The sequence below is a fragment of the Cervus canadensis genome, chromosome 13, assembly GCF_019320065.1.
Source record: "Cervus canadensis isolate Bull #8, Minnesota chromosome 13, ASM1932006v1, whole genome shotgun sequence".
NCBI lineage: Eukaryota > Metazoa > Chordata > Mammalia > Artiodactyla > Cervidae > Cervus > Cervus canadensis.
In genome coordinates this window covers 57,538,952-57,565,988 of record NC_057398.1, presented here as the reverse complement: position 1 = coordinate 57,565,988, position 27,037 = coordinate 57,538,952, and the positions used below count along the sequence as shown (strand labels likewise).

General features: G+C 37.3%; 2 protein-coding genes across 8 annotated transcripts in view; one reads left to right on the top strand and one right to left on the bottom strand.

The window, feature by feature from the left end:
• Positions 1–22,391, bottom strand: part of GPATCH2 (G-patch domain containing 2) — a 191,390-nt gene extending 168,999 nt beyond the window's left edge. Inside the window, exons 1-3 of one of the 2 annotated variants that reach the window (XM_043486166.1) lie at positions 22,217–22,391; positions 7,518–8,237; positions 2,069–2,130 (exon numbers count right to left, since the gene is read on the bottom strand). In XM_043486166.1, coding sequence (XP_043342101.1) covers positions 2,069–2,130; positions 7,518–8,237; positions 22,217–22,272 — 838 coding nt within the window. In that variant the 5' untranslated portion in view covers positions 22,273–22,391. The remainder of the gene's footprint in view (positions 1–2,068; positions 2,131–7,517; positions 8,238–22,216) is intronic. The other variant, XM_043486165.1, reaches the window with a different exon arrangement.
• Positions 22,392–22,625: 234 nt separating this feature from the next.
• SPATA17 (spermatogenesis associated 17) overlaps positions 22,626–27,037 on the top strand; it is a 241,485-nt gene continuing 237,073 nt past the window's right edge. For 5 of the 6 annotated variants that reach the window (XM_043486168.1, XM_043486169.1, XM_043486170.1 and 2 more), the window contains exon 1: positions 22,626–22,758. In XM_043486168.1, coding sequence (XP_043342103.1) covers positions 22,691–22,758 — 68 coding nt within the window. In that variant the 5' untranslated portion in view covers positions 22,626–22,690. The remainder of the gene's footprint in view (positions 22,759–27,037) is intronic. The other variant, XM_043486172.1, reaches the window with a different exon arrangement.

Genomic DNA, 27,037 nt, shown 5'->3' with positions numbered 1-27,037 from the left:
GTCTGACTTTTGGGAACATCTTTGAGTGTAATCATGGAGTAATGATCAATTTAAAATTCAGCATGAAAAATGTGCCCTCTGTGTCAATTGGCAGTATTTTGTGATTTTTTTTTTAAAGAAATAATAAAAAGATGTATAAGCGGTCAAAAAAATAAAAAAGAGAGAGAAAGCAGATGGTTTTAAAAATAACAGACAAATAGCATTTTGAATAAGATCTGAGATTCACTGGTCGTCTTCATGATTCTTAGAAAAGCTACTAATTCCAGATTCTAAGAGGGTCATCAGAACTGCTGTAAACTTTTTCCCTTTACAGAACATTTCTGATTTCCAAAATCTCTTAACTACAAATGTTTTTAAACATAAACCAAAAAATGCCCTGAAACTTTAACTGAAAATGATTTTATGGGGAATGGCTGTATTTCAAATATGAAGGAATGAAAAATATAAAACACTTGGGAAATCAAAGTCACCTATTTATTTCAACTGAGGATTTCATAAAAAATATTTTTTAAAAAGCAAGCACAATTCAAAGCACATATACATTGGTACTTTCATTGAGAGTTACACTAAAAGATCACAGATCAGGTAAAAACATAACAAACGAAAGGGGATCACTTAAAACTGTCTACCCTACATCTTAATTCCAATTAGACAATATTATCATAGAAAAATGGGGTTATCTTATTTTTGATGTGATGCACAACTTTATTCTTAATAAAGAAGTCAAACAGCTAGAGATTAAGAACTTGGATTCTAAAGTCAGAGAGACCAAATAGAATTCCAGTTTTGTGACACTGGGAAAATAACTTCAAATGTATTAGGCTGAGTTTCACTGTCGAAAAACAAAAGAAGTGGGGAGGGGACCTCGTAGGGTTGTTTTCAGAATAAAATAAGAACTTACAATAAATGTAAAAAAAAACCCAAAAAAACACTTAGCAATGTGAAACATAGGAGGCTCACAATAAATTCTAGCAGATTATCTGAAGCCATTCAATGCTTCTCAGAGATTGAGAGGCTTGTCAGAGTTCTTTTTTAAAAAGTTTTCCCATTTCATTTCATTGCCAAAACCAATGTTTATAATATAACTTCAAGTAGACATAGATATTTTAACAAAAATTCATGAACATTAAGGTAGTGAGGCTTACTCTCAGCCCTAAGATTCTAACATGTTTCTGTGAAGTCTATGGTCTTGAAAACAGTTATATATCTACTTATCAGGGACAAATGGTTTACAAGTAAGCAGAAAGGAGTAATAATTTAATTTACTTAATCTGTATTGCCAAGAGGAGGAAAAGACTAAGAAAGAAGACTATGGGGCATCTATTATTTTATTCTTTGTTTCATAACATCATTAAACTATTTAGACTTTTAAAACATAAATTTTGTGGGTTTTTTTTCCCTTAGATGTTACTGCTTTCCTCTAAAGATCTCCAGAAACAGAGAAAACACTTGTATTTGTATGTACGTCTCCTGTTCCCTTATTAAGGTTTTCATAATTTCTACCAGGGCAGGTAGTTTCAAAATAATGCCATGTTGAAGTATGAGAAGTTTCAGGAAATTTCAAAGATGGGAAAGATGTAAGTTGCAAGACTACTGTTTAACAGTGTACAATACTGAATTCATGAAAATGGTCTAATTACTTACAAACTGGATAGGATGAATAAATGTCACAGCTGAATAAAAATGAAAAATGACTTGCAAATCCACTTTTATTAATGCTTAAACATAATCAAATACATATGGAATCAGGTGGAGAATGAGAACCAGGGTCTTGTGAACTTGCTAAGAGACAAAATTGAAAAGACTGAGGTATGTAAATCTTTCTCAAGGAAGATAATCCTTCCTTAACATTATTAGCTCCCCAGACTAGCTTTTGGAGATAATCAATTACTTTAGGTTATGAAGACACAGAATGGAAAGGAACTAAATCCCAGTCCGCTAAGTAGTGTGTGAATTGCACGGAGGTAAATGGACTGAAGTCATCAACTTATGAAATAACTAGTAATAAGCACAACTTTAAAATGAAGGTGTTTTTCCCAAAGCAAGAAAAAAAATAGCATCTCAGTACCTTGTCTTCCCTCATCATTGGTAAACAAACCAGCATCAGTGCTGCTGAGACTGCTGGAATCACTAAAATAAGGGAAAAGAAAAAAACAGATCAAAAGAACAATTGATCTCTCAGTCATCAAATTTTAAAGAGACATGGCAGCTCAGAGATGGAACTTAAGCTTGACAAAGATCTGCAAGAAAATAAGATGATTTTTTTTAATCAAACTGCAAACATCCTGGTTCCATTAACTACAGAGCATATTATTTTTGGCACATAAAACCACAGGAATCTAATGGGACTCTGACAGCAAGCCAGATGTGACTGCTATGAGGTGCTGACACAATTGATGCATTTTATTATCTGCTTTCATCAAATGCTTACTGCTCCTTTCTTATTCCACGCAATTCAGCTTTGAGCCCTGAACAACACTGCTCAATAAAATGGGGAAGTCTCAGTCAAAAGCAAGCTCAGCCTTTCTTCAGCACATGAAATAAATACAAGGGCTTGGGATGGAATTACTTTTCATAACCACATTTGCAAATATTCCTGAAAGACATTACTTAGGAATTCCCAACAACTCTATTACTTGGCAAGGAGGAAAAAAGTTTACAAGGGCAACAATCCATTAAGTCAAAGCTAAGGTCTTTGTGAAGAGAAAATGAATACTGACAATTATTAAGGAGGAAGGATACAAAAATAATAGGTTCTCTTTACTTCAACAGAGTTGGAGTGTATGATAGTCAAACTTAACATATAAATGAAAACAATAGGAAATATTCCACTGACATGAATTAAATAGTCACTGTTAGTTTTACTAGAAGCAATGCTTATATGAGAACCTAGTTAGTTTAAAAAACCACAAGGACAAGGTCAGATGATAAGGGGTTTGGTCTTTAAAGAATATTGAGTGATGTTCTTAAAAAAAACTCTTTTTTTACTGTAATTCTTAATTCTAACCAATCAGGAATTCACCCCAAGTGCTTTTGAAATTATAATGTTTTTTCATCAACAGGAAGAACTCTGTAATCTTAGTTAAAAAAATCATCTTAATCTGTTTTAAAATATTTCAATTGAGAGTTCAGGATTCAAATTACAAATGAAATTCTAAATTCTGAATATAAAATATTTCAGTTTTTGTTTGATTTTTTTAAAAATAAATATGAACAAAAAGGTTAAGAATTTAGGTGGCATATTCTTCTAAGGACCTCTGATTTAGCACCTTTTTCTTTAACTCTTCAAATTAAGTGAATGTATGAAACTATATTGCACAGGTGTTAATAAAACAAATACTTTCTAAAAGCATCACATTCATACTTATTTTCTTGTTTACAATCAAGTATGCTCTTCTATACATAGTGATATTAAGAGTATTAAATACACTTCAGAAACATTATCTTTCTGCTATTTAGTTGCCCAAGCTACTATAGATATTTTTTTCCTCTGTGACTGAGTAGTGCTTTCTTGTCTTCCCCCATCAACACAAACACTTATAAAGGACCTTATCATACATACCTTGGGTTAAATTCTTTTTCTGAAACCCTCGAGGCAAAATTATTCAAAATTCATACTTTTTACACTTTTGAAAGGTTCATTCTAAAATGCCTAACAGATCTGGGATAGCACTTTCTAATCAAATATACTAATATATTTTTCAATTAAATGAAGGAATATCCACATTAAATATAGGTCAAGTTAGGTCTGGCCACAAATTCATTAGTTTTTCACAGCTTTCAGAATTTAGATTTACAGATAAAGGAGTGTGAACCTATATGCTTTCCTTTTTGTATAATGGTTTTTCCAATCTCTCTGAATTGAGATTTATCCCCTCTAATCTATTCTACAGATAGCCAGGCACATCTTTTCAAAACATAACTGGTTGACTAATATTATAATATCCTGGACAGGATCCTGGAGCAGAAAAAGGGCAGCAAATAAAAACCAAAGAAATTCTAATAAAGAACTGACTTTCGAAAATGTGTCAACACTGGCTCATTAGTTCTGACAAATGCGTTAATATCAAAGTAAACGGATGATACCAACAATAGGAGAAACTGGGTGTGGGATGTATGGGAACAAGGTATACAGACCACACTTTCTGTACTATCTTCGCAAACTTTCTGTAAATCTAGAACTATTCTAAAGAAAGTTTATAAAACACACAGGTACATATATGTACATGTATGTACATGTCTATGTAAAACAGGAAGTCTTCTACCAAAACTCTTAAATTACTTCCTCACATTTACTGGAGTTAAGTGTAGATTTCAAGACTTTCCATGGATAGGCCCCCACCTAAATTCTTTCCATCTCTTCTCTGATCCTTATGTTCTTTCTCCAAGCAGTATCCCTGTCTCTTTCTTCTCTGCCTGGAGCTCTTCTTAAACATATAAGAAAATCGGAATTCCCCAAGACCAGCAATTAGTCCTTAACGATCCTTGTCCTGCTTTGAGATGTTTTTCCCTGTTTTCAACAACACGCTTTCTTATTTACATTTCCTCTAACTGATATCTAGTAGTGCTCATATCATGTGGCTGTTAGTGTGCTTAACAAATCAGAAAAAGAGCTTAAGTAGAAGGCATTTTTCATTTTCAACAGCTGATAGTCATTATGGCTTATTTCCAAAGATACCTCTTCCTACTTTTTTTTAGTATGACTTTGATAGCACAGTATTTAGAGAACAGACTTATGAATGCTTATGGAATTAATACATGTACACCAACTCTAAAATCCTGTCCCAGTCTGCTCATTGCCTGTATTTTCTATTCTTGATAACCTGGGCATCATCTGAGAGTTCTCTCTCTCATTCATCTACCCCAAAGTACAGTCAGCCAACCTTCCACTGATTCCAACTCTTAGAATTGCTCCCATAGTTTTATTCCTCTACTATCATCACCATGGTTTTCCCTGATAGCTCAGATGGTAAAGAATCCGCCTGCAATGCGGGAGACCTGGGTTCGATCCCTGGGTTGGGAAGATCCCATGGAGAAGGGCATGGCAACCAACTCCAGAATGCTTGCCTGGAGAATCCCATGGACAGAGGAGCCTGGTGGGCTACTTTCATGTGTTCGCAAAGAGTCAGACACGACTGAATGACTAAGCATATCACCATCATAATTCACCTTCCTCTTAAGGATGGTCTGAAGGTCAGCCAAAACTAAACAAGACACTGTGGTCAAGTTCAGGGATCTTGATCAAATGTAAATCTAATTATGCTAAAAATTCCTCACTGATTTTTCATTACTTACAAGACAAAATTCAAATTACCAGAGCTCACAGGCCTCCAAGGCACACTTACTAATGTAGCCTCTGTTGCCACTTCATATTGGAGTAATAAGGAACTGCATATACTTGCTCACGTACATCACACTTGCCTCACAGCCCACGCCTCTGGATGAGCTATCCTGTCTACCTGGGATGACCTGCCTTAAATCCTCCGGTCTGAACAAGGCTTCCAATCACCAGTACCTTCTGCTTAGCACATTTCTTTATCACCATGTGCTTGTGTGGCTATCCCAGCTTATGAGGCTGGAGAGAATCAGGTTTGCCTTGGGATGAGTGAACAGTACGCAGTAGTTATTCAAATGTGTGTTAAGTCATTTGCGACCCCAAAGACTGTAGCCTACCAGGGTCCTCTGTTTATGAGATTTCCCAGGCAAGAACACTGGAGTAGGTTGCCCATTTCCTTCTCCAGGGGAATCTTTCCGACCCAGGTCAAACCCAAGTCCCCGGCACTGCAGGCAGACACTTTACTATCTGAGCCATCAGGGAAGCCCTAAATCACACACACAGAGAAAAGTTTTCCATTCTTATCTATAAATTAGTTCCAAGGCAATATATAGCTTTGTACAGTGGGAAAGTTTTGGAAGTAGTCTCAAAAGGCAATTATTCCCATTGGGAAGACACTTTAAATATTTAGCAATCTTCCCACAGAAGGAATATATCCAAATTCTTAAGTGACCATAAGAAATAGTTGTATGAATAAGTTTAAAATACAAGGAAAGAAAAATAATTTACTCAGGGGTGAAAACATCTTTTTTTGAAACTTATAGTTAGACTGATGACTGATGGGTAGCCTGATTACAACCTAATACTCAAATACTTTTTACAATGAAAAGAAATGAAAGAGTTTCATCTCATTTCTAGTCCAGGGTATACTGTCAATAAAAGGCAGACATCAATAAAAGGAGGGGCTTACACAATCCATCTAGAAAGCAGGTAACCTGTGAATAATCCAGAAATGAAGATTTATCTCAAATGCCATACATCCTCTCTCCCAGCAACTGAGCAAGATAATTACTTTCAAGTCAAGCTGGATGGTCCTCAGCCACAATGGTCCAATACTAACATACAAATAATTCTCATTCCAGTAGAAAATGACAACTTTTTTGGAAGAAATGCAGGTAAGATAAAGTTTTCAAAATCTTCCTAAAACATTTAAGTAATTTTTAGTTCTTTAGAAAAATTAAATAAATAGCAAACCACCTGTAATAAAAGGTACATTCTACAAACTTATACTAGGTCCTAATCATATCAGTAACCACATTTACAAGAGAGAAAAAAATTATATATATATATATATAGAGAGAGAGAGAGAGAGAGAAAGAGAGAGAGAGAGAGAGATCCATAGCTCACACTCCACATCATTAAAATGACGTCAATCCTACCAACTAAAAATCAAATACTCTTTCCAGACCATTTTTAAAGAATACTTTTTCTGATCGTAGTTTTGCATTTGATTTTAAGGATATGCTTAAAAGGATGAACAGGGTCACTGTGTTCTCATTCCTATAGGTAACATTAGTTCTGTATAAAAGAAAAGTGATCACTTACCTTTTGAAGGTGTCAAAACAGTCCTAAACAACTCTCATTGTGATACACCTGCTTTCTAGAATGGATTGATTAGCCTAATTGCCAAAGGATCGCTCCTTCTCCCATTTGTATAAAAACAAGCTCAGGGGTTTCTGGACTATATATTGGGTTTTACAGTTCATAAGTGATCAGAATTCCTAGCAATCTACAGACTTCCTAAAATATCTAGTCACACACTGTGAAGTGGTATCAAGGTTTGGTTCTCAGAAATTAGAATATCCCGATGGATCGTGACACTGAAAAGCACCAACGGCTAAAGCTCTATAATTAAACAAATAAATAATTATAAACACAATTCTAAGAGTTATAAATGTGTTGCTATTCAAAAGCATTCTTTCCCATTAAAAATCCACTTCCTTTTCTCTTTGTAGCTGAAAATTAAGTCATTAGGACACAATCAGAAGACTTTGTATAAATCAAATGAGCAATTTTGCTTTGTGAGAAACATCATAAATTATAAGTAAACATAACTGTGGTTAAACAGTAGTATCACTACCATTATTATAATCACTTTCAAATAGAATTAATTAAAATCTGAAACACAATCAACCACAAACACTGGAGACATATTTTTAGATTTAGAGAATAGAAAAGTCACCTTTCACTCATGAGTTCATCTGAGACTTTTTGCTCTTCATATTCCATTTTGTCCTTATTGGTCTGGCTTATGTCCTCACTTTCTAAAACTACTCCTTCATCTTGGATTTTTGGTCCCTGTCTGACTATTTTCAGTTTCCTTTTTTTGACCTTGTTCTTGGTAAACTCTTGATACTGGTAGGCTCTGTTGTCATTGTCCATGTCCTGATCTCTGCAACCTTCCAGGGGCTGGGTCATTGTCCGCTTGTTGGGGTTCTCCGGCGGGAGGTCCACAGCCATGCGCTTGACCTTCCGCCGTCTGCGCAGAGTTCTGTTCCCAAGGCTGTCCACGGCAAAATCAGACTCATGCCACAGGGGTCTTTTCCCTCGAACGTTATTATTTAAGTTGGATGACGGCCTGCGCTTCGCCACTAACATTTGGTCGTCAGAGTCACTGTGATCCTTTTTATTATTATTGTGGTTCTCTCTATAATCCTTGCTTGGTTCTTCTAAACTAGAATCAGAGCCTTCACTTAAGCAGTGACCGGTCTCCCATGGGTGATGAACATTATACGACCTCCGTTTTCTCCCCCTCCGCTTCCTGGCCTGGCGTTTCAGAGGGCAAGAGATACTTCGAGAATGGTCTCCCGTTTCAGCAAATCCACCTCGAGCTTGCTCTGAGCTCTCCTCCAAGGCTGAGACAAGATCATGAACCAGTTCTTCCATGGTTCGACTGAAATGCCTACATTTTTTTTAAGGAGAGAAAAAACAAAAAATTAAATAGTCAGAGTTAACCATACTAACATAGTCTATTGCTGCAGACAATTCACACTAAATCTGACTAGAATTTATAGCTATTATAAAGAAATATTTAAAAGCTACTTAGTTTTTCTACTCAAGAAAATACAGTTCCAAATATTCTGACTCATTTTTAAGCTTTTTCTTGTGTAAGTTCTTTTATTAAACATAAGAATTACTTCAAGATAGAGTAAGCATAATATCCACAATGAAAGAGCTCAGTAATTTTATATTTTTATTGTCTAATTATGTAAAACTTATTTCTCCTTAAGTCTCCATACTTTAGTCTATACCTGTCCTTTCCCTAGAGCCAGTTTTTCTACAGCAGAATAAGAGTAGAGAGAACTTTCTCAATCCCCTGCTGCCCCACCACACACACACACACACACACACACACCCCAATTTCTAAGGAAACATATAATCCTCTACTCACCACATGCTCTGCTCAGGCACTGCCATGATATGCAAGGCAGACAGACAGACAGACAGGCAGGTACATTCAAGATTTGTAATACATGTGAAAAGAAAATTTAACCAAACACAGGACATGTATTTGAAGTGAAGTGAAAGTTGCTCAGTCATGTCCAACATTTTGAGATCCCCATGGACGATACAGTCCATGGAATTCTCCAGACTAGAATAGTGGAGTGGATAGCTGTTCCCTTCTCCAGGAGATCTTCCCAACCCAGGGATTGAACCCAGGTCTCCTGCATTGCAGGCAGATCCTTTCCAAGCTGAGCTACTAGGAAAGCCCTGGGCTAATCTCACAACCCATGAGGCAGAAACTATGTTCATATTTAACCCGGAGCCCCACTGGTCTACTATGGCCCATAATTTGTTTACAATCAATCTGAAGCAGTTGCTTAGGCCTTAAAAAGCAGACCAAAACACTGAACTATGTGAAAAAATCATCCACTAGTCAGCAAGGATAAACGTCAGTATTCTTTAGGAACTCTTGTAAATTACATGAGTCCTTTCCAAACCCAACTCTCAAAGATTCTAAGTAAGTTAGTAAGATACAGGACGTAGACACATGATTTTATTATTTTATTAGAGGTAATTCAAATATGCACCTTTCTTATGAAGATCACTAACAATTATTTATTAAACTGAGTTCTAGAAGCATGTAGGATCAAAATATTCTCCATTACAGAGGTTTATAGACTTTCTGGAGTCTATAGCAGGGGTGGGCTTATTTTCTGCTTTCTGCTTTGCGGGACAAATATCAACAACCTCAGATAGGCAGATGATACCACTCTAATGGCAGAAAGTGAAAAAGAACTAAAGAGTCTCTTGATGAAGGTGAAAGAAGCGATTGAAAAACTTGCCTTAAAACTCAACATTCAAAATGCTAAGATGATGGCAGCCAGTTCCAGAACTTCATGGCAAATAGAAGGGGAAAAAGTAGAAGCAGTGACAGATTTTATTTTTCTGGGTTCCAAAATCACTGTATATGGTGACTGCAGCCATGAAATTAAAAGACTCTTGCTCCTTGGAAGGAAAGCTATGACCACTCTAGACAGCATATTAAAAAGCAAAAGATATCATCTTGCCAACAAAGGTCTATGTAGTCAAACCTATGTTTTCTCCAGTAGTCATATATGGATGTGAGAATTGGACTATAAAGAAAACTGAGCACTGAAGAATTGATGCTTTGAACTGTGATGTTGGAGAAAACTCTTGAGAGTCCCTTGGACAGCAAGGAGATCCAACCAGTCAATCCTAAAGGAAATCAGTCCTGAATATTCATTGGAAGGACTGATGCTGAAGCTCAAGCTCCAATACTTTGGCCACCTGATGTGAGGAATCGAATTCTTAGAAAAGACCCTGATGCTGGGAAAGACTGAAGGCGAAAGGTGAAGAGGGCAGCAAAAGATGAGATGGTTAGATAGCATCACTGACTCAATGGACTTGAATTTGAGCAAACTCTAGAAGATAGTGGACAGGGAAGTCTGGCGTGCTGTAGTTCACAGGGTCACAAAGAGTCAGAAACTACTTAGCAACTGAACAAGAAGAAGAGCAAGATACTCAAAAAAAATTAAAAAAAAAAAAAGAAGAGCAAGACATATTTTCGTAAAGGACCCAGTAGAAAATATTTTAGCTCTGCAGGCCATTAGGTATCCATCAAAACTACTCAATTTTTTCCATGGTAAGCCCAAAACAATCATCAGGAATACAGAAATGAATGGGTATAGCTGTGTTCTAATAAAATTTTATTTATAAAACCAACGGATGGCCAGATAGTTTGTTGATCTATGGTCTATACATATTCTTCATAGGCCATAATTTCAGGCCCTCACAAGATCCCTTTAACAACTTTCAACCTGGTCTTTTCCTTTTAATAATAACTTGAAAAGGAACACACAGATGCTTCAACTGGATTTAACACTTACAATATGAGGTACATATAAGGCTTCCAAAACTTGAGTACTTATTACGTGCCAGACCAATTTCTAAGTGTTTCATATGCATTACAGTATGCCTCCTACATACAAACCTTCAAGTTGCAAACTTTCAAAGATGCAAACGTGTGTTCACATGGCTGGCTAGTCACGTGAGTTAGTTCACATGTCTGGCATACACTGTCATGCGCATGTACCCTTTAGAAGTAGTTGTGTTTTTGTGTACGTTACTGTATGGTACTGTATAATATCTTTGTTTTAAGCACAGGATGTTCAGAAGCAAGCGTAAAAGCAGCAGTGATGTAGCTGGTACTACTGTACTTTTCAAGGTACTGTACTGTAAAATTTTAAAATGTTTTCTTTATTGTGTATTATTTGTGTGAAAAGCACTGGAAATCTATTACAGTACAGTACCATACAGCCGATTGGGTTAGTTGGGTACCTAGGCTACGTCTGTTGGACTTATGAATACACTCTAAGAAAGGAACTTGTTCATATGTAGGCAACTTACTGGACCTCATTTCATCTTCACATAATAACCCTGTAAGGTGGGAGATGAAACACTCAGACACAGAGATTTAAGGCAGCCGGCCCGAAGTGACACATGTAGGAAGTGGGAAATGCAGGATTCAAACTAGGACAGTCTGGTTCCAGAGCCGGAATGCTCACCCAACTACACCCAAGAACACCTCCTTAATTCCAGTATCCAGTTTGCATTTTTGTTTATAACTGATTTAGTAGCAGGAGATACTATTTATTATAGAGACAAATTTAATATGTATCTATATAAAGCTGATGACTCACAGTTAAGCATTATATTCTCCTGAACACAAAAAGGGGATGACAGACTTAAATCAGCGCATTAGGGTGGGGTGAGTGAGTTGAATTCAAAAAACCAATGATGCCTCAATAAAATGCATTCTGTGAGCAATTAAGTAACAGGACATTATCTTCCAGTTAATGTGCGTTTGTATTTTCCATATCTATCTCCTTTGACATTCTGAATGAGTAAACAAAAAGTCTACAGAGACACACATTTTTCAAAAACATGATGATTCAAGTAAATATTTGGTCACCTGATGCAAAGAACCAACTCACTGGAAAAGACCCTGATGCTGAGAAAATTGAAGGCAAAAGGAGAAGGGGGTGGCAAAAGATGAGATGGTTAGATAGCACAACTGACTGAATGGACATGAATTTGAGCAAACTCCAGGAGATAGAGGATGACAGGGAAGCCTGGTGTACGGCAGTTATTGAGTCACAAAGAGTCAGACGTGACTCAGTGACAGAACAACAACAATTTTTAATGAACTCTGCAAGGCTACTAATACTTTTTTCTTTTTTCCTTTAAAAAGTTTCTGTGTAGTACTGGGGTTTCAGAACACTGACTTGATGAAGAGAAATATGCATCACAGAGAAACGAGTAGTAAGCCAATACAAGGGCTAAAATTCCAACTACACTGATAAGCTAAATGGATCTTTTTTCCAATACCTATATGTTGTTACAATTACTGCTTTTTTGTTTTCCCTTTATTGCAAAGAGTATTTTGTTCTTTTCCTTTAACATTACTTCTTTGGAAGAAATGTTGTCTAAGAATTATTATCTTTGAAAGCAATACTGCACCTTTAAAATAACTCACTGTAAGCTAGTGTAGATGTTTTTCTGGAATTCTCTTGCTTTTTCTGTGGTCCAACGGATGCTGGCAATTTGATCTCTGGTTCCTCTGCCTTTTCTAAATCCAGCTTGAGCATCTGGCTGGCAAAAGAATTCCAGAAAAACATCTACTTCTTCTTCACTGACTACGCTGAAGCCCTTGACTGTGTGGATCACAACAAACTGTGGAAAATTCTTAAAGAAAGGTCTGTTGGCATCACCGACTCAATGAACCTGAGTTTGAGCAAGCTCTGGGAGACAGTGAAGGACAGGGAAGCCTGGTGTGCTGCAGTCCATGGGGTTGCAAAGAGTTGACACAATTAAGCAACTGAACATCCAACAACAAGCCAGTGTAACATATACCACAATAAAGACCCTTTATCTAAAAGAAGACTCGGTATCACCTGATTCTGGAGGAATTTACCTTTTAAAGAAATTGTTTCCTTATCATAGGTGAAAGACTGACTATAAATAGTTACATGAATTTAATTAACTCAACACATGAATATAACCTCCAACTAAAAATGCAGGTTATTTTGAAAGTGACAATTTAGTGCTTTACATCAGCAGAGAAAATGTGATGGTCCTAATATTAGAAAAAGATTAGCACATGAGATTTAATCCACTGAAATTCTGATACTACTTAACTAATTTCATTTAAATTAATTCATTAGTACTGCTTTGACGTAATTTAACAAAATATAACCAAGAGTATTACTAAAAACGAAAGCAAACTGTCTTTAAAACATTATTAAAATTGTGCTAGTCTTATCTGATCTTATATTGATTTTCTCAGGAGAAACAAAAAAAATACTTTAACAAGAAGAATCTAATGTATTCTATCATGTGGTTCAAATATCAATCAGCTAAAAACTACTTTAAAAAGCTTTTCAGGAAAAAAAAAAATTACAAACATATGGAAAAAACAAATTTAAGTGACAAAAAGGCAAAAGAACCAGAGATCAAATCGCCAACATCCGCTGGATCATTGAAAAAGCAAGAGAGTTCCAGAAAAACATCTATTTCTGCTTTATTGACTATGCCAAAGCCTTTGACTTTGGATCACAATAAATTGGAAAATTCTTCAAGAGATGGGCATACCAGACCACCTGACCTGCCTCTTGAGAAACCTGTATGCAGGTCAGGAAGCAACAGTTAGAACTGGACATGAAACAACAGACTGGTTCCAAATAGGAAAAGGAGTACGTCAAGGCTGTATATTGTCACCCTGCTTATTTAACTTGTATGCAGAGTACATCATGAGAAACGCTGGGCTGGAAGAAGCACAAGCTGGAATCGAGATTGCCGGGAGAAATATCAATAACCTCAGATATGCAGATGGCACCACCCTTATGGCAGAAAGTGAAGAAGAACTAAAAAGCCTCTTGATGAAAGTAAAAAAGGAGAGTGAAAAAGTGGGCTTAAAGCTCAACATTCAGAAAACTAAGATCATGGCAGCTGGTCCCATCACTTCATGGGAAATAAATGGGGAAACAGTGGAAACAGTGGCTGACTTTATTTTTCTGGGCTCCAAAATCACTGCGGATGGTGACTGCAGCCATGAAATTAAAACATGGAATTAAGCCATGAAATTAAACACGCTTGCTCCTTGGAAGGAAAGTTATGACCAACCTAGATAGCATATTAAAAAGCAAAGACATTACTTTGCCAAAAAAGGTCCGTCTAGTCAAGGTTATGGTTTTTCCGGTAGTCGTGTATGGATGTTAGAGTTGGGCTATAAAGAAAGCAGAGCGCTGAAGAATTGATGCTTTTGAACTATGGCGTTGGAGAAGACTCTTGAGAGTCTTAGACTGCAAGGAGATCCAATCAGTCCATCCTAAAGGAGATCAGTCCTGGGTGTTCATTGGAGGGACTGATGTTGAAGCTGAAACCAATACTTTGACCACCTGATGTAGAGAGCTGACTCATTTGAAAAGACCCTGATGCTGGGAAAGATTGAGGGCAGGAGGAGAAGGGGACAACAGAGGATGAGATGGTTGGATGGCATCACCGACTCAATGGACATGAGTTTGGGTGGACTCTGGGAGTTGGTGATGGACAGGGAGGCCCGGCGTGCTGCGGTCCATGGGGTTGCAAAAAGTCGGACACGACTGAGTGACTGAACTGAACTGCAAGTTCAAATCACCTTTTCCCCTTTAGTTTCAGCTCACCAGTCTTGCAAGTCAATCTCAACCAAAATTCTGTAAATGAGTCAGTACTATTACAATTTGTCAAGTGGCTTCACTCATATCTCTCAGGTAAAACTGGCATCAACAAGCTTCACAGAAATAAAGTCATTATAAGAGACCGTCACATGATCAGGAGCTCCTTCATTTCCCTTCTCTGGGCAGTTATTAAAGACCACTGCCCTGAAACATGCTATCCTAAAGATATTTTCTTAAATAAGTCCTTTCCTAATGGAGGTGAACACTGGAAATATGTTACTCTCCAGTACAAAAATCTCTTTATTAAGCAACCATAGTTTTAAAGGTTGAATTATAGTAAAATCCAGTGAATCACCACTAAGCTAACTTGAAAATTTTATATTCATATTTATAAAACAATTCCTCTTCATTTGGGACCCACTGGAAATGAAATCTTTTGGGCTTAGTTTGCACTGAGTATAGCACTGAGTATAATGTCTAAGAGAACAGCTCACTAATCATTTTCTTAAGCTAGTCCAAATGAACAGAATAAAATTACAGCCCCATTATTTATATAAAGTTGGACTTTTTCAGAGGAAATGACTTGATAAGCATTTTGTTTCTTCAGGTCATATTAGATTATGCTGAGCAATCTAAAACGTATAATCAATCCAGAATCTGATATGCCCGTTTTACACAGGAATATTTGGCCAAAGGTCAAGTTTGTTTATGTGTTTGTTCACCTCCAGGCAACATTAACATCCAATAAAAGAGTCAATAGCTCTTGCTGGTTTCCTTTAACACCAAGTTCTAATTAATTCAGAAAAAGGCCTTCCTTAAAAAATGTGTGCTCTAGAGCAAAGATCCTCAACCTCTGGGCATGGACCGGTACCTCAGGTCAGATCAGTGACTGCATTAAATTAGAAATAACGTACATCATAAATGTAAAGTGCTTGAATCATTCCAGAACAAGTCCCCCTAGTCCTCCCTCCCCAAGTCCATGGAAAAGTGGTCTTCCACAAAACCAGTCTCTGGTGCCACGAAGTTTGGGGACCACTGATCTGGAGTGAGGAAGATCAGATGATGTAGAAAACCCTGCAACTGAGTTTAAGGGTTTTTATGAATGTTTTTGGTTCAAGGTAGAAAAGTGAGGAAGCTGCCTTAATTCTAAATTACCTCTCCTATGTCCTTGAAGAACTGACAAGTTGACAAATGAATCAAGGGACTTAAAGGGCGTCAACAATGTAGAGGAAAGCATAGCAGGAGCTGAAGACCATGAAAGCCCAGAAAACAAATGCCCCTCAATAACCAACAACTAACTATTTTGTCAGTGGCAAAATACTACTTTTTTGAAGCCTGTATCAAGCAATAACTACTATTCCCAGAAGAGAAAAATATAGCATGAAAAAAAAAAAAATCACAAGAGAATGTGTTAGTTGCTCAATCGTGTCCAACTCTTTGCAACCCCATGGACTGTATCCCCCCAGGCTTCTCTGTCCATTGGATTTTCCAGGCTAGGATACTGGACTGGAGTGGGTAGCCATACCTTTCTCCAGGGGATCTTCCCAACCCAGGGATTGAATTTGCATCTACTGCTTGGCAGACTCTTTACCACTGAGGCACCTGGGAAGTCCATATATCAAGGGTTAAATTTTATGATTGATTTAACAAAATATGATCCCTAAGAATTATCTAAAGTTTGACTAAGATTTCTGCTGCTCATAGGGATTTATAGATTTCCTTCCTTAAAGGTAATATTATTTGTTAAAATAAATAAGTCTTAATCTCAGTCTAGTAACCTATTAAGAGATATATCTTCAATTTTCTCTATTTATGTATTTTAGGACAAGAAATTAAGAATAATTCTAACATTAAATGGTAATACTTGGGCTAACTTAGAAATTCCTTGATCTGTGTGTGGTGGTGGTGGTGGTTTAGTTACTAAATTTTGTCCGACGCTTGCAACCCCATGGATTGTAGCCCACTAGGCTCCTCTGTCCATGGGATTTTCCAGGCAAGAATATTTCAGTGGGTTGCCATTTCCTTCTCCATGACCTATCTGTATAAAACCATCAATCATAAGTAACCTTTTCTCTCTTTTAAAAGAGTAGCATGGGGGTGGGAGGAATCTACCTTATTCTGAAACATGCAAATGATTAATTATAATGTTATACTGACACTGGGCAATAAACATGGAATAAAATTCTCTAGAGGGAGAAAAAGGCTGGGAGAAAACTGTAAAGAACATGAGCTGTAAGAGTCAAAGCAAGAATTTGGAAGCTAAATTATACTCTATTCATCATTTAATGAGTACCTTGTGGGGATTCTTGGAGGATAAGAATGAGTACTTAAGTGTGACAGCAGTTATTTCATCTTTTAACAACCTCTACACACAAGAGGAAATTGTTACTGAAATATCAAATCATTGTTCTTTTAAGGTACAAACTATACTATAACCACCGAGTATATCACAATAAAAGCTAAGACCGTCAACCTTTCTGAGTTCTTGAAACTCTCTGAATGATGGAGAGAGGGAAGATAAAAGACACTTGAAAAAATCTTGCATGGAATTTCAAGAAATCCATGCACTTCCTTAAAGACTTTTGGTTTAAAAAAAACAAAAAAAAACCCCTCTTAGTAAAAAAAAAAAAGTAATGCTGTGTGTTTGACCTATTCCTATCATAATAATATAGATACAAGAGAAAAAAAAAAGTAAAGAAAGGATATCATCCTTCCAAGTAAATAGTCACAAGATTTGCCATCATACAGAAAAACTCATTTCCCATGATGGGAGCAAAAGTTCTACTGACTTGCTCTCAACTGGAGGTACTGCTGGCAGCTGCTATTTTGTCATTTCTGTCACAGGGGAACCCTCAGAAACCTTGCCTTCCTCCTTACCCTACTGCCAATAAGACAAAAAACCGATCACACATGGAAGGCTTCAGAAAAAAAAATCAAATTCTATTTTCACATAGTGATTTTCTAACTCAACTTTCCAAACAGTGATTTAATAAGACCGCTCCTTCATTATTTAAATTTGAAGATCATTCTTTTGATTCTTTTTCTTCATTTAATGACTTCAGGAGTTATTCAAATGTTTTTCCTTACACTGTATTCCCTTTTGAGATGTAAACCACTGAATAAAAAACTGCCTAAGTGAAAGAAAGTCAAAGTCTAAAACAAAAATAATTTAAAGTCTAAAAAACATTTCATAATATAATAATATTTATAGCATATAATAAACACATCTAGGCAACCTTCTAATATTTGGGAAATGAGTCTCATGCATTGGTTATACATGGTGACTACTCAATACTTTTGAATATATAACATAATCTGAATTCTTAGAATAGGAATGAGAATGAAGACCACTGAATATTAATTACAAGTACCTAAAATAATGCTTGACAGATGTTTTAAAAAAAAGTCTAGGTAAAGAATCCGCCTGCCTATGCAGGAGACCTGGGTTTGATGCCTGGGTTGGGAAGATCCCCTCCCTGGAGGAGGAAACGACAACCCACTCCAGAATTCTTGCCTAGGAAATCACATGGACAGAGAGGGGTCTGGCAGACTACAGTCCACGGGGTCACAAATAGTCGGACAAGACTAAGCGACTAAACAACAGCTAGGTGAACAAATCAATCAAGGACTAAATGAGTGAACAAATAACAAAGGAAAAATATGACTTCACTGAAAATTTGGACAATTCAGATTTCAAATTGAAATGGAAAACTGACTGAGACAAACCTAAGGGTATGAAACTGACCATAAAAAAAAAGGTCAGATTAAAAAAATAGCAGTTATTGAAAAGTAGTTTTCCAGACCTAAAGTTTTCACTATGCAGTTTTACAGACCTAAAGAAATCAAAATACCAAATAGAAATGAAATTATAGCAGAAAAGGTCCAGAATCAATATAGTTTATTTGTCATGGCTATTTTTAAAGCAAAGACACATAAAGTGAAACAAATAGATACTATAGCTTTATACATCAATAGTGATTTGATAATTACATTATCAATAATTAACTTTAAAAATTTGTTGAGTTCAAGCTTTAAAATCTTTCCCAAAAGCTCAAAAGTTGACTTTAAATAAAAATGACTAATAAAGTAAAAAGTAGGAACTGCATGTAAAATTCTAAATGTGATTTTTTCACTAAATAAATCAATTTTGAAAAGTCAGGTTAACGTTTTAAGTACCAAGAGATACTTTTTAGACCTTACGTTCTTTTTTTTCTTTTTTTTTATTGGAGGATAATTGCTTTACAATATTGTGATTTCAGCCATAAAACAACATGAGTCAGCAACGGGTATACATTTATGTCCCCTCCCTCCTAAATCAGCAACAGGTATACATATGTCCCTTCCCTCCTAAGCCCTCCCACCTCCCTTTCCATCCCACCCCTCTAGGTTGTCACGGAGCACTGGGGTGAGAGGTCCCTGTGTCACACGGCAACTCCCCCCAGCTATCTGTTTTATATACGGTGATGTATATGTTTCCATGCTATTCTCTCAGTTCATCCCACCCTCTCCTTCCCCCACTGTGTCCTCAAGTCTGTTCTCTATGTCTGCGTCTCCACTGCTGCCCTGCAAATACGTTCATCAGTACCATCTTTCTAGACTCCATATGTGTGCATTAATATACAACATCTGTCTTTCTCTTCTGACTTAGTTCACTCTTCGACCCTACTTTCAAAAATGTGTATGAGGTGGCAGGAAGGGCAGACAGACACTTTCAGCTATAAAGATTTTATAAATACATGAACTATCAAGACTTACAAGAATAACTTGTACAAAAAACATATTTCCTGACACACACAATAATCATGGGATTTTTTTTAACTGTATAAAGCTTTTCTTCCTTAGGCTTTTAACTTATAAAATATCAGAGTTCTACTTTTTAACAAAAGATTAAGAAAGAGAGAAATCCTCTACAGTTACCCACCTGGTGCCTGAAAATTGAAAAACTAACCTAGACACTGGAGAAAAGGTTGAAGTCAAGGTGGGAGTTAACTACATCAGGCCAAGTTAACAAACCTGTGCATATACTTTCCAGTTTATATATTCCTTGTGATAAGGTATCTCATTAAGACACACAGGCAGTACACTAGGATAACTAAGAAATTTATTTTTAGATATACTAGAAGTGTCCCTTCTCCAGGGGATCTTCCTAACCCAGGGATTGAACCCAGGTCTCCTGCATTGTAGGCGGATTCTTTTACCAGCTGAGCCACAAGGGAAGCCCAGATAGACTAGTATAATACTGCAAATATGATGCTTGGGTAAGTTATTAATATTTAAACAATATCTGCTCCTGTCTTGCCATCTCTAAAATGCAAAGAATAACAGCACCTATTTCAAAAGATTTATTGGGTTGACCAAAAAGTTTACCTAGGTTTCTCGTAACACTGTAGAAAAAACCTCCGAACAAACTTCTTGGCAACCCAATACATGAGATGACATATATACGCAAAAGCTGGCACCAATTAACTACACCAACTAAGCAGCATCCTGACTGGCACTGAGATTTCGTCATTGGGATAAAACACACATGTATAGTACAGTCAATGTCTGATGAATGAATGAAAAAGAAAATTCCATTAAGAAAGTCTGAATAACAAGATGGTCACACAGATAAACTAGAAAATACAGGATCTAAACTTCTGGAACACTCATTCTGTCAAATCAGGCATAATTCAAGAATTTTATTCAAAAACACCAGTAACATGCTAGGCACTATGTTATACTCTGATGCCATAAGAAAGGATGTATTCCATCTCAAGTAAAATAGAGAACTAAAAGAAGGTTCTCTACATTACAAAAAGGGTGTCTGTGTGTGTGTGTGTGTGTGTGTGTTCAGTCATGTCTGACTCTTGCTGACCCCTTGGGACCACAGCCCCCCAGGCTTCTCTGTCCATGGAATTTTCCAGGCAAAAATACTGGAGTGGGTTGTCATTTCCTACTCCAAAGGATCTTCCCTTACAAAGAGGTACCTAACCATGATTTGGATAGAAGAAGGAAGAGGAGTTTAAAAAGTCCTATTTTTTCACTAAATTGTCATCTACCCTACAAATCAGTATCACTACAGCAAGAGCAGACCAATCTACAGGGCACATTTTGTCTCCCCCTCTTAAAAAGATGCTGAAACATTAAGAAAGGTAATCTGGAGAGGGACTCGTGCTTGGGATGATGGAAATGTCCTGTATCTTGCTTTGTGTTGTGGTTACACAGTATATACAACTGCCAAAACTAAAAATACTAAACACTTAAGAACTATGTGTTTTATTTTATGCTAATTACTTTATCATTAAAATAAAATGCTCATTTAAAAAAAGTGCTCCTTATTTTTCTCACAGGAAAATGTATTTAAAGGGAGCATAACCAAGATAATGACTATAATCCCATGCTATACCTTGTATCCTAGTTGCTTATCTATTGTGTACATAGTAGCTTGTATCTCAACCTCATACCCCTAATTTGCCCCATCTCCATTATTTTGTAATAATGTTTAATGGAGTACAATCTGTAAAAATACTGAATCACAGTGCTGAACACCTAAAACTAACACAATATTGTAAATTAACTATATTTCAACTAAAAAAAATTTTCAAAAGAGCGTAACCAAGTCTGTTCATTATAAAATGAACTACAGAATGATCTAATCTCATTCAAAACATTCCAAGCAAGACATTCTTTATTCAATGATAGGTGATGCAAAAGAAATTCTTGGAGATCACAGACTACTAGAATCCCTCAGATTCTCATTTGCTGCGGAATCTAGGAATGGACTGACACATTTCAGCTGCATTTCACCTGTTGTTCAACTTTATGTTTGAGAATGTCAGTGGAAATTTTGTTTGTTTCACTGCTCTTCTTGGGTATACTTGGAGGAAAACGTCTTGTGAGAAAAACAGGAGTAGAAATAGTTTTCAAGTAGAAATCCAAAATCGAGCTTCCAGCTCTAGGGCTAAAGGCTGCATGGCAACACTGAACAAGTCCCTTAAATATTCTGTTAATCTCCTATCCTATCTCCTGATAGTCTCCTATCATAGGACCCTCATAAAGATAAAACGTAGCTATTTGTGAAAGAACTTTGCCAAGTCAAAGCAGCTTATTATTCTAAAGTGGTTTAGCGGTATAATACTGCAGTCGAACCCTAAATTTAACCCTGACATTGTAAGTTCTCAGGGGACATCCCATGCACATCTCATTTGAACTAGAATGGAATGTTCAAGGGACAGAAACTGGTAGGTTACGCCTACTCCAAAAAAAGGGGGTAGGAAGGCAAAGTCTCCTCCACTTCTAAACTTCCAGAAGTCTAGATTTCTGGGAATTGATCTTCGAAAACACCTGGTACAATCTTGCAAATTTAAAAAGGAAAATGAGGAAATAATGCCTATAGTAAGATAGATTCTTCTGTAATCCTCGTCTTGTCAACAGTCAACGAAGAAATGAATTGCTCCGGGCGTACAGAAAGCTTTCCTTCTACATTATTGTGGTGTAGTAGACAAGCAATCAGCAAGCATTGACTGTATTCCTTCGCAAATCTTTAGCACACACTTCCACGCCTTCCTTAAACTGCGTCCATCCCAGGAACGAAAAGAGAGCAAGGCCTAAAGGTCTTCAGATCATCCATCACAACTCCCTCCCCCTTCCATTCCAGGTCCAGCGGCCCCCGGCCATCACACCCTTTCCGGATCTCCCATCCCCAGGTGGCCAGCCTCACCAGCTGTTCCCGGCGGCTGGAGCTCCGATCGGTTGGCGCCCGGCGGCCCCGAACATTAACGACACCCAAGAGCCTGGCCTCGAGGCTCAGGCCCGAGAACAGACTCCAACTACCGCACCACCAGCGACTTCCCAGTAGCAGTTCAGCATTTTGAGCTGAGCTTCCGGAAGCCGACAGCAAGCGGAAACCGGAAGCTGGGAGCAACCATTAGTTCTCCTCCCCCCCTCCACTGCTTCTTTCTCTGAAAATCTCCTCTTTATTGCTCATAGAAGGGAGAGGGGTCAATAATTTGAAATCTTTAATAAGCAAAGTTTCTTAGTTTTTCTTTCTGCTGTTCCGGAAGCTGAAAGAGTGTGTGTTTGGGGGGAAATGTGAAGTAAGGAAAGTTGAATCCCCGGGATCGGTGGAATGGTTTAGCCCGGTTGCCTAGGAGACCGAGAGTAACTCCGGAGGTGCAGCGGGCGAGCCGAGGCTATGGCCACGTTAGCCAGGCTGCAAGCCCGGTCGAAGAGTTTAGCCCAGCAGTACTACTACCGGAACAGGTAGGGCATCAATTAGGGGAGCGCGAAAAGGCCTGTTTTCACCCCCAGCCGGTTACTACTCAGCCCGAACGTCCTGTGAATTCTTTGCTTGACTCACTGAGTGCCACTCACCTCTCTTCCTCGTTGGTAGACCGCAAACAGAATCGCGAATTTAGAAGTAGTGTTGGCATACAGGGGGATTCCCGATGCAGGGGGGCCATGGTTATCATCTGGAGATAATTTAAGTAAAATTCCAGTAGAAAAAGTGTTTTCCTTTGACATCATCACGCCACAGTGGGATGAAACCTGTGTCCTCTTATGGAAAGTTTGATGGCCTCACTGGGCTCACCCTGTCTCCTTAGCTGGGTGAGCTCGGAGTGTCCCCCATCTACCTCCATTATGTCACGAATGTCGCTGAACGCAACTGTACTGTGACTCACTTGTCTTCCCAGAGTGGCAGTATGTGAACTATTCTGACAGGATAATCAATACCAATTTGTTAAGAGGGCTGAAGAAGACACTGTCGGCCCTATCCATCTCTCTACACCTAAACATCTTATAAAAGGTTCATTTGAACAATGGTCTTCGGGAAGCAATGCCTCAGGACATTTTCTAAGCTAAGAGAAATTCCAAAATGGTGAAAAGGACATTGGTAGAATATAGTGACATACCAGACCAATGGAAAATATGCCAAGAAGACAATCTTGCTGAGCGGTTCTTAAATTCTAACATTTATCTCACCTACTACATTCTTGCGCTTCCCATGAGGCTCAGCTGGCAGAGAATCCACCTGCAATGCGGGAGACCTGGGTTCGATCCCTGGGGTCGCAGAGTCCGACCGACTGATGGACTTTAACTTTCTTTCAGTACGTTCTTAGAGTACCCTGTGCCTCTTTCACAGCACTTATCACAATTTAATTTTGCATTCTGGTTGAGATAATATATGAGGAATATAAATATCATCCCTTTTTAAAGTAGAAGTGGTGGTTTTGCTTATCATTGTTTTTGCCTCCAGTGTCTGTTTTAGTTTCTGACACCTAATTTTGCTGCACAAATATTATTTGTCTAATGATTCAATAAATAAATCTTTCACTCAGTCATTGGTCCTGGTTTACCTAAATGTACTAAAAAGAGCTAAACATAGAAATTTTGTATTATCTGTAATAGGTAAATTTTGTTGAAGGTATGTATGACATATGTATGTATGTATGTATGTTAAAGGTATGTATGAAGATATGTATGACATACACATCTAAAAAAAATAAATTTCATCCCTCTGATGTTCACAATCTAATGTGGAATATAGACAATTAAAGATAAATACAATAGAGTAAGTGTAAACAGGGAGGGAAATGACTACCATTTTTTTAAGCACTGATTATACACTGGGCATTGCACTAGGAACTTTTCTGTATAATAATCATTTGGTTTTCACAGATTTACAAGTTAACATATTAATCTGTATTTTTAGAGCTTGAGAAGAGTGTTCTAGAAAAGCCTGGTGAAGTGTCACAGAACTGCAAGCAGGCATAACTTTTTCTGCAGATTTCAGTGTTAATCCTTGTCCCTGTCTCGTGGCTTTTGACAATATGTACATTTTCCCAAAACTGGAGGTTGCCTGGGTAAAAAACTAGGGCTGTACAAAGGCCATGAAAAGAATAGGCTGACTTTTCTTCTATTTGATTTATTATTAATATTTTCAATATGAATGAAAGTCTTTAAAGAAGGTGAAATTCCCAAGTTTGCCTAGTTAAAAAAAAAAAACAAGGTATTGAATAGCATAAGAGAAAAACACATATAAAATGTTAACATATGAGAAAATATGAGAAAATCAACAGGTAATTTTCTTAAGAAATTGTTCTCTTTTCCCATATGTTATTGACCAGATCAGTTCTTTGCAAACTTCTGTGTACATCAGAATCACCCAAGGGTCTTGGTAAAATGCAGACTCTGATCCTGTGGGTCTCAGTTTTTTCCAGCATGTCTGCATTTCTCACATAGGTTCCTATCAGGCCCCATTTTGCATAAAAAGGGAGACATTGTAAAAAAAAAATGGTGTATGAGCCTATTATTTAATTCATAAACATCTGTACAAGTTGTATATTTATTCCTTCTTTATACCAGGCAAGGAAAATGAAATTCAGACAAATTAGTAACTTGTATGAGGTCATACAGCTAAGTCTCAAAACCAAAACCCCAGCTCTAAGGCCTGTGATCTTCACTACCACCCTAGCCAAGATTGTTTTCGCACCACACTGGTTTTGTTGAATTAAGGGGCAAGAAGCACCAAGATCTGGAAGTCCAAATGGCCTAAGCACATGGTTGGCCAAATCTATTATCATATAGGCAACAGAGTGGGAGGAAACCATTTGAATTCTTCTTGGCTTGTTTTAATGTCTTCAATCTCTGTTGGTAATGAGGGAAAAAGTGGTTAACAGATGGCACCAGATTGTCTCTTAAATTGAAACACGACTTGGTTGGGAAAAATAAACTATGACTAAGTGCTTAGATTAGCACCTAAATCCTCCAGTCCCCTGAGGAAGAACAAGCTCCTTTGCCTAACAGGGGGGAAAGATTTGAAACTCCAAGAAGTGACATGTATGGTGTGTGCTAAGTTGCTTCAGTCGTGTCTGACTCTGTGCGACTCGATGGACTGTGGCCCACCAGGCTCCTCTGTCCATGGGATTCTCCAGGCAAGAATACTGGAGTGGGTTGCCATGCCCTCCTCCAGGGATCTTCCCCCACCCAGGGATCAAACTGTGTCTTTTGTATTTCCTGTATTTTGTAGGCAGATTCTTTACCACTAGCGCTACCTGGGAGAAGTATGGTAGTGGCTGATACAATGAGAAAGCTAGGGGTATGGATAGATTTGTGCAATATCAGACCCACCCATGCCCTCTGGGAAGTTGCTCCACAAGAAACGTTTTGTGGGTGTTCATATTTGGTGGTCTACTCATCAAAGAGGCTGAAAATCCTGTCTAGGATGTTACAGGGCAGCATGAAGATAATACCCAGTTGTTATATGTCTAAGTATTGGCCTTTTTTTTTTTTTTCAACTTTCACTATTACTTCCTAGTTTCATTTCTAGTCTTCCAAACTATTGAGATTTCTTTGTGACTTATTGATCATTTATACTGTCCTATTTGTGGAAAGAAGAGTTTGGGATATGTTCATTAATCATTGTTCATTTCCCCCATTTCCTTATTTAATGTGTCAAATACTAAAAGGAATGAGTTCAAAATGTCCCTTTTCCACTGAATTCCACTGAGTTTCCACTGCGTGGTATCTTTTTATGTCATGTTATTTAGATTATATATGTATTCTAGTGCATATCTCTTCATTATTGGGTCTATAATTTTTTTTTGGATGTGCAAAATGTTACACCTTTGAATCCCACTTAAAGTTGTTAAAAGTTATTTTTATTATTTCTTTAAGCAAATTTAATGCAGTAGCATAAAACTTGTAACATTAATATTGAGCCTCCTTTATCAGATACGAGTTAATCATATTGTTTTGTGTATTTCTCTTCACAAGCAGCACTTTGTAAGGTTTTAAATAATTAGAATCCAGGAAGTTTGTGATGGATTAAGTTAATCTCTTTTTTAATTTAATTTTTCATTTTATGTTGGCGTATAGTTGATTTAGAATATTGTGTTAGTTTCAAGTGTACAGTGAAGTGATTCAGCTACACATATACATACATATTGATATAAAGCCATCACCCTATGTTAAGCTACTTTGTAATTCTTGTCCTTCTCTGTCATGACTTTTCATGTATAAGCTATGTTTTACTTTATTTTAGATTTTAACATTGTTCAGAAGAAACTTATTTTTTAACATTAACATTTCTTACAAGAACTTAGTGTAGTCTACTTAGATTCTCAGTTCTATGTTTATGAATTCAGTATTCACTGATTAATTAAATACTGACAGAGCACCTACTGTGTGCTAAGGACTGTTCCAGGTAGGGAGGATATAGCAGTGAACAAAAAAGTCATGAGGCGAACAGAACATAAACTCACTTACATATGATATTTTGTCTTAGGATGATTATAACAGCAAATAATAAAGCAGGGTAGGCAAAGAGTGAACTAAATATCACTCTATTTAGAGTGAGCTGATGAGGCTCCTCTGATCAGGAGATATTTGAGCAGAGTCCTAATAAAAGTGGATGAGCAGGCCTGCTAGGTAGAGATCTAAAAGATGTTACAGCCTTATTAGTTATAAGAGTCAGTGCTATAGCCCTGTTGTCAGAAGCCTGCATATATGTGTTGCAAAACAGTGTTGGAGGCCAGGTCAT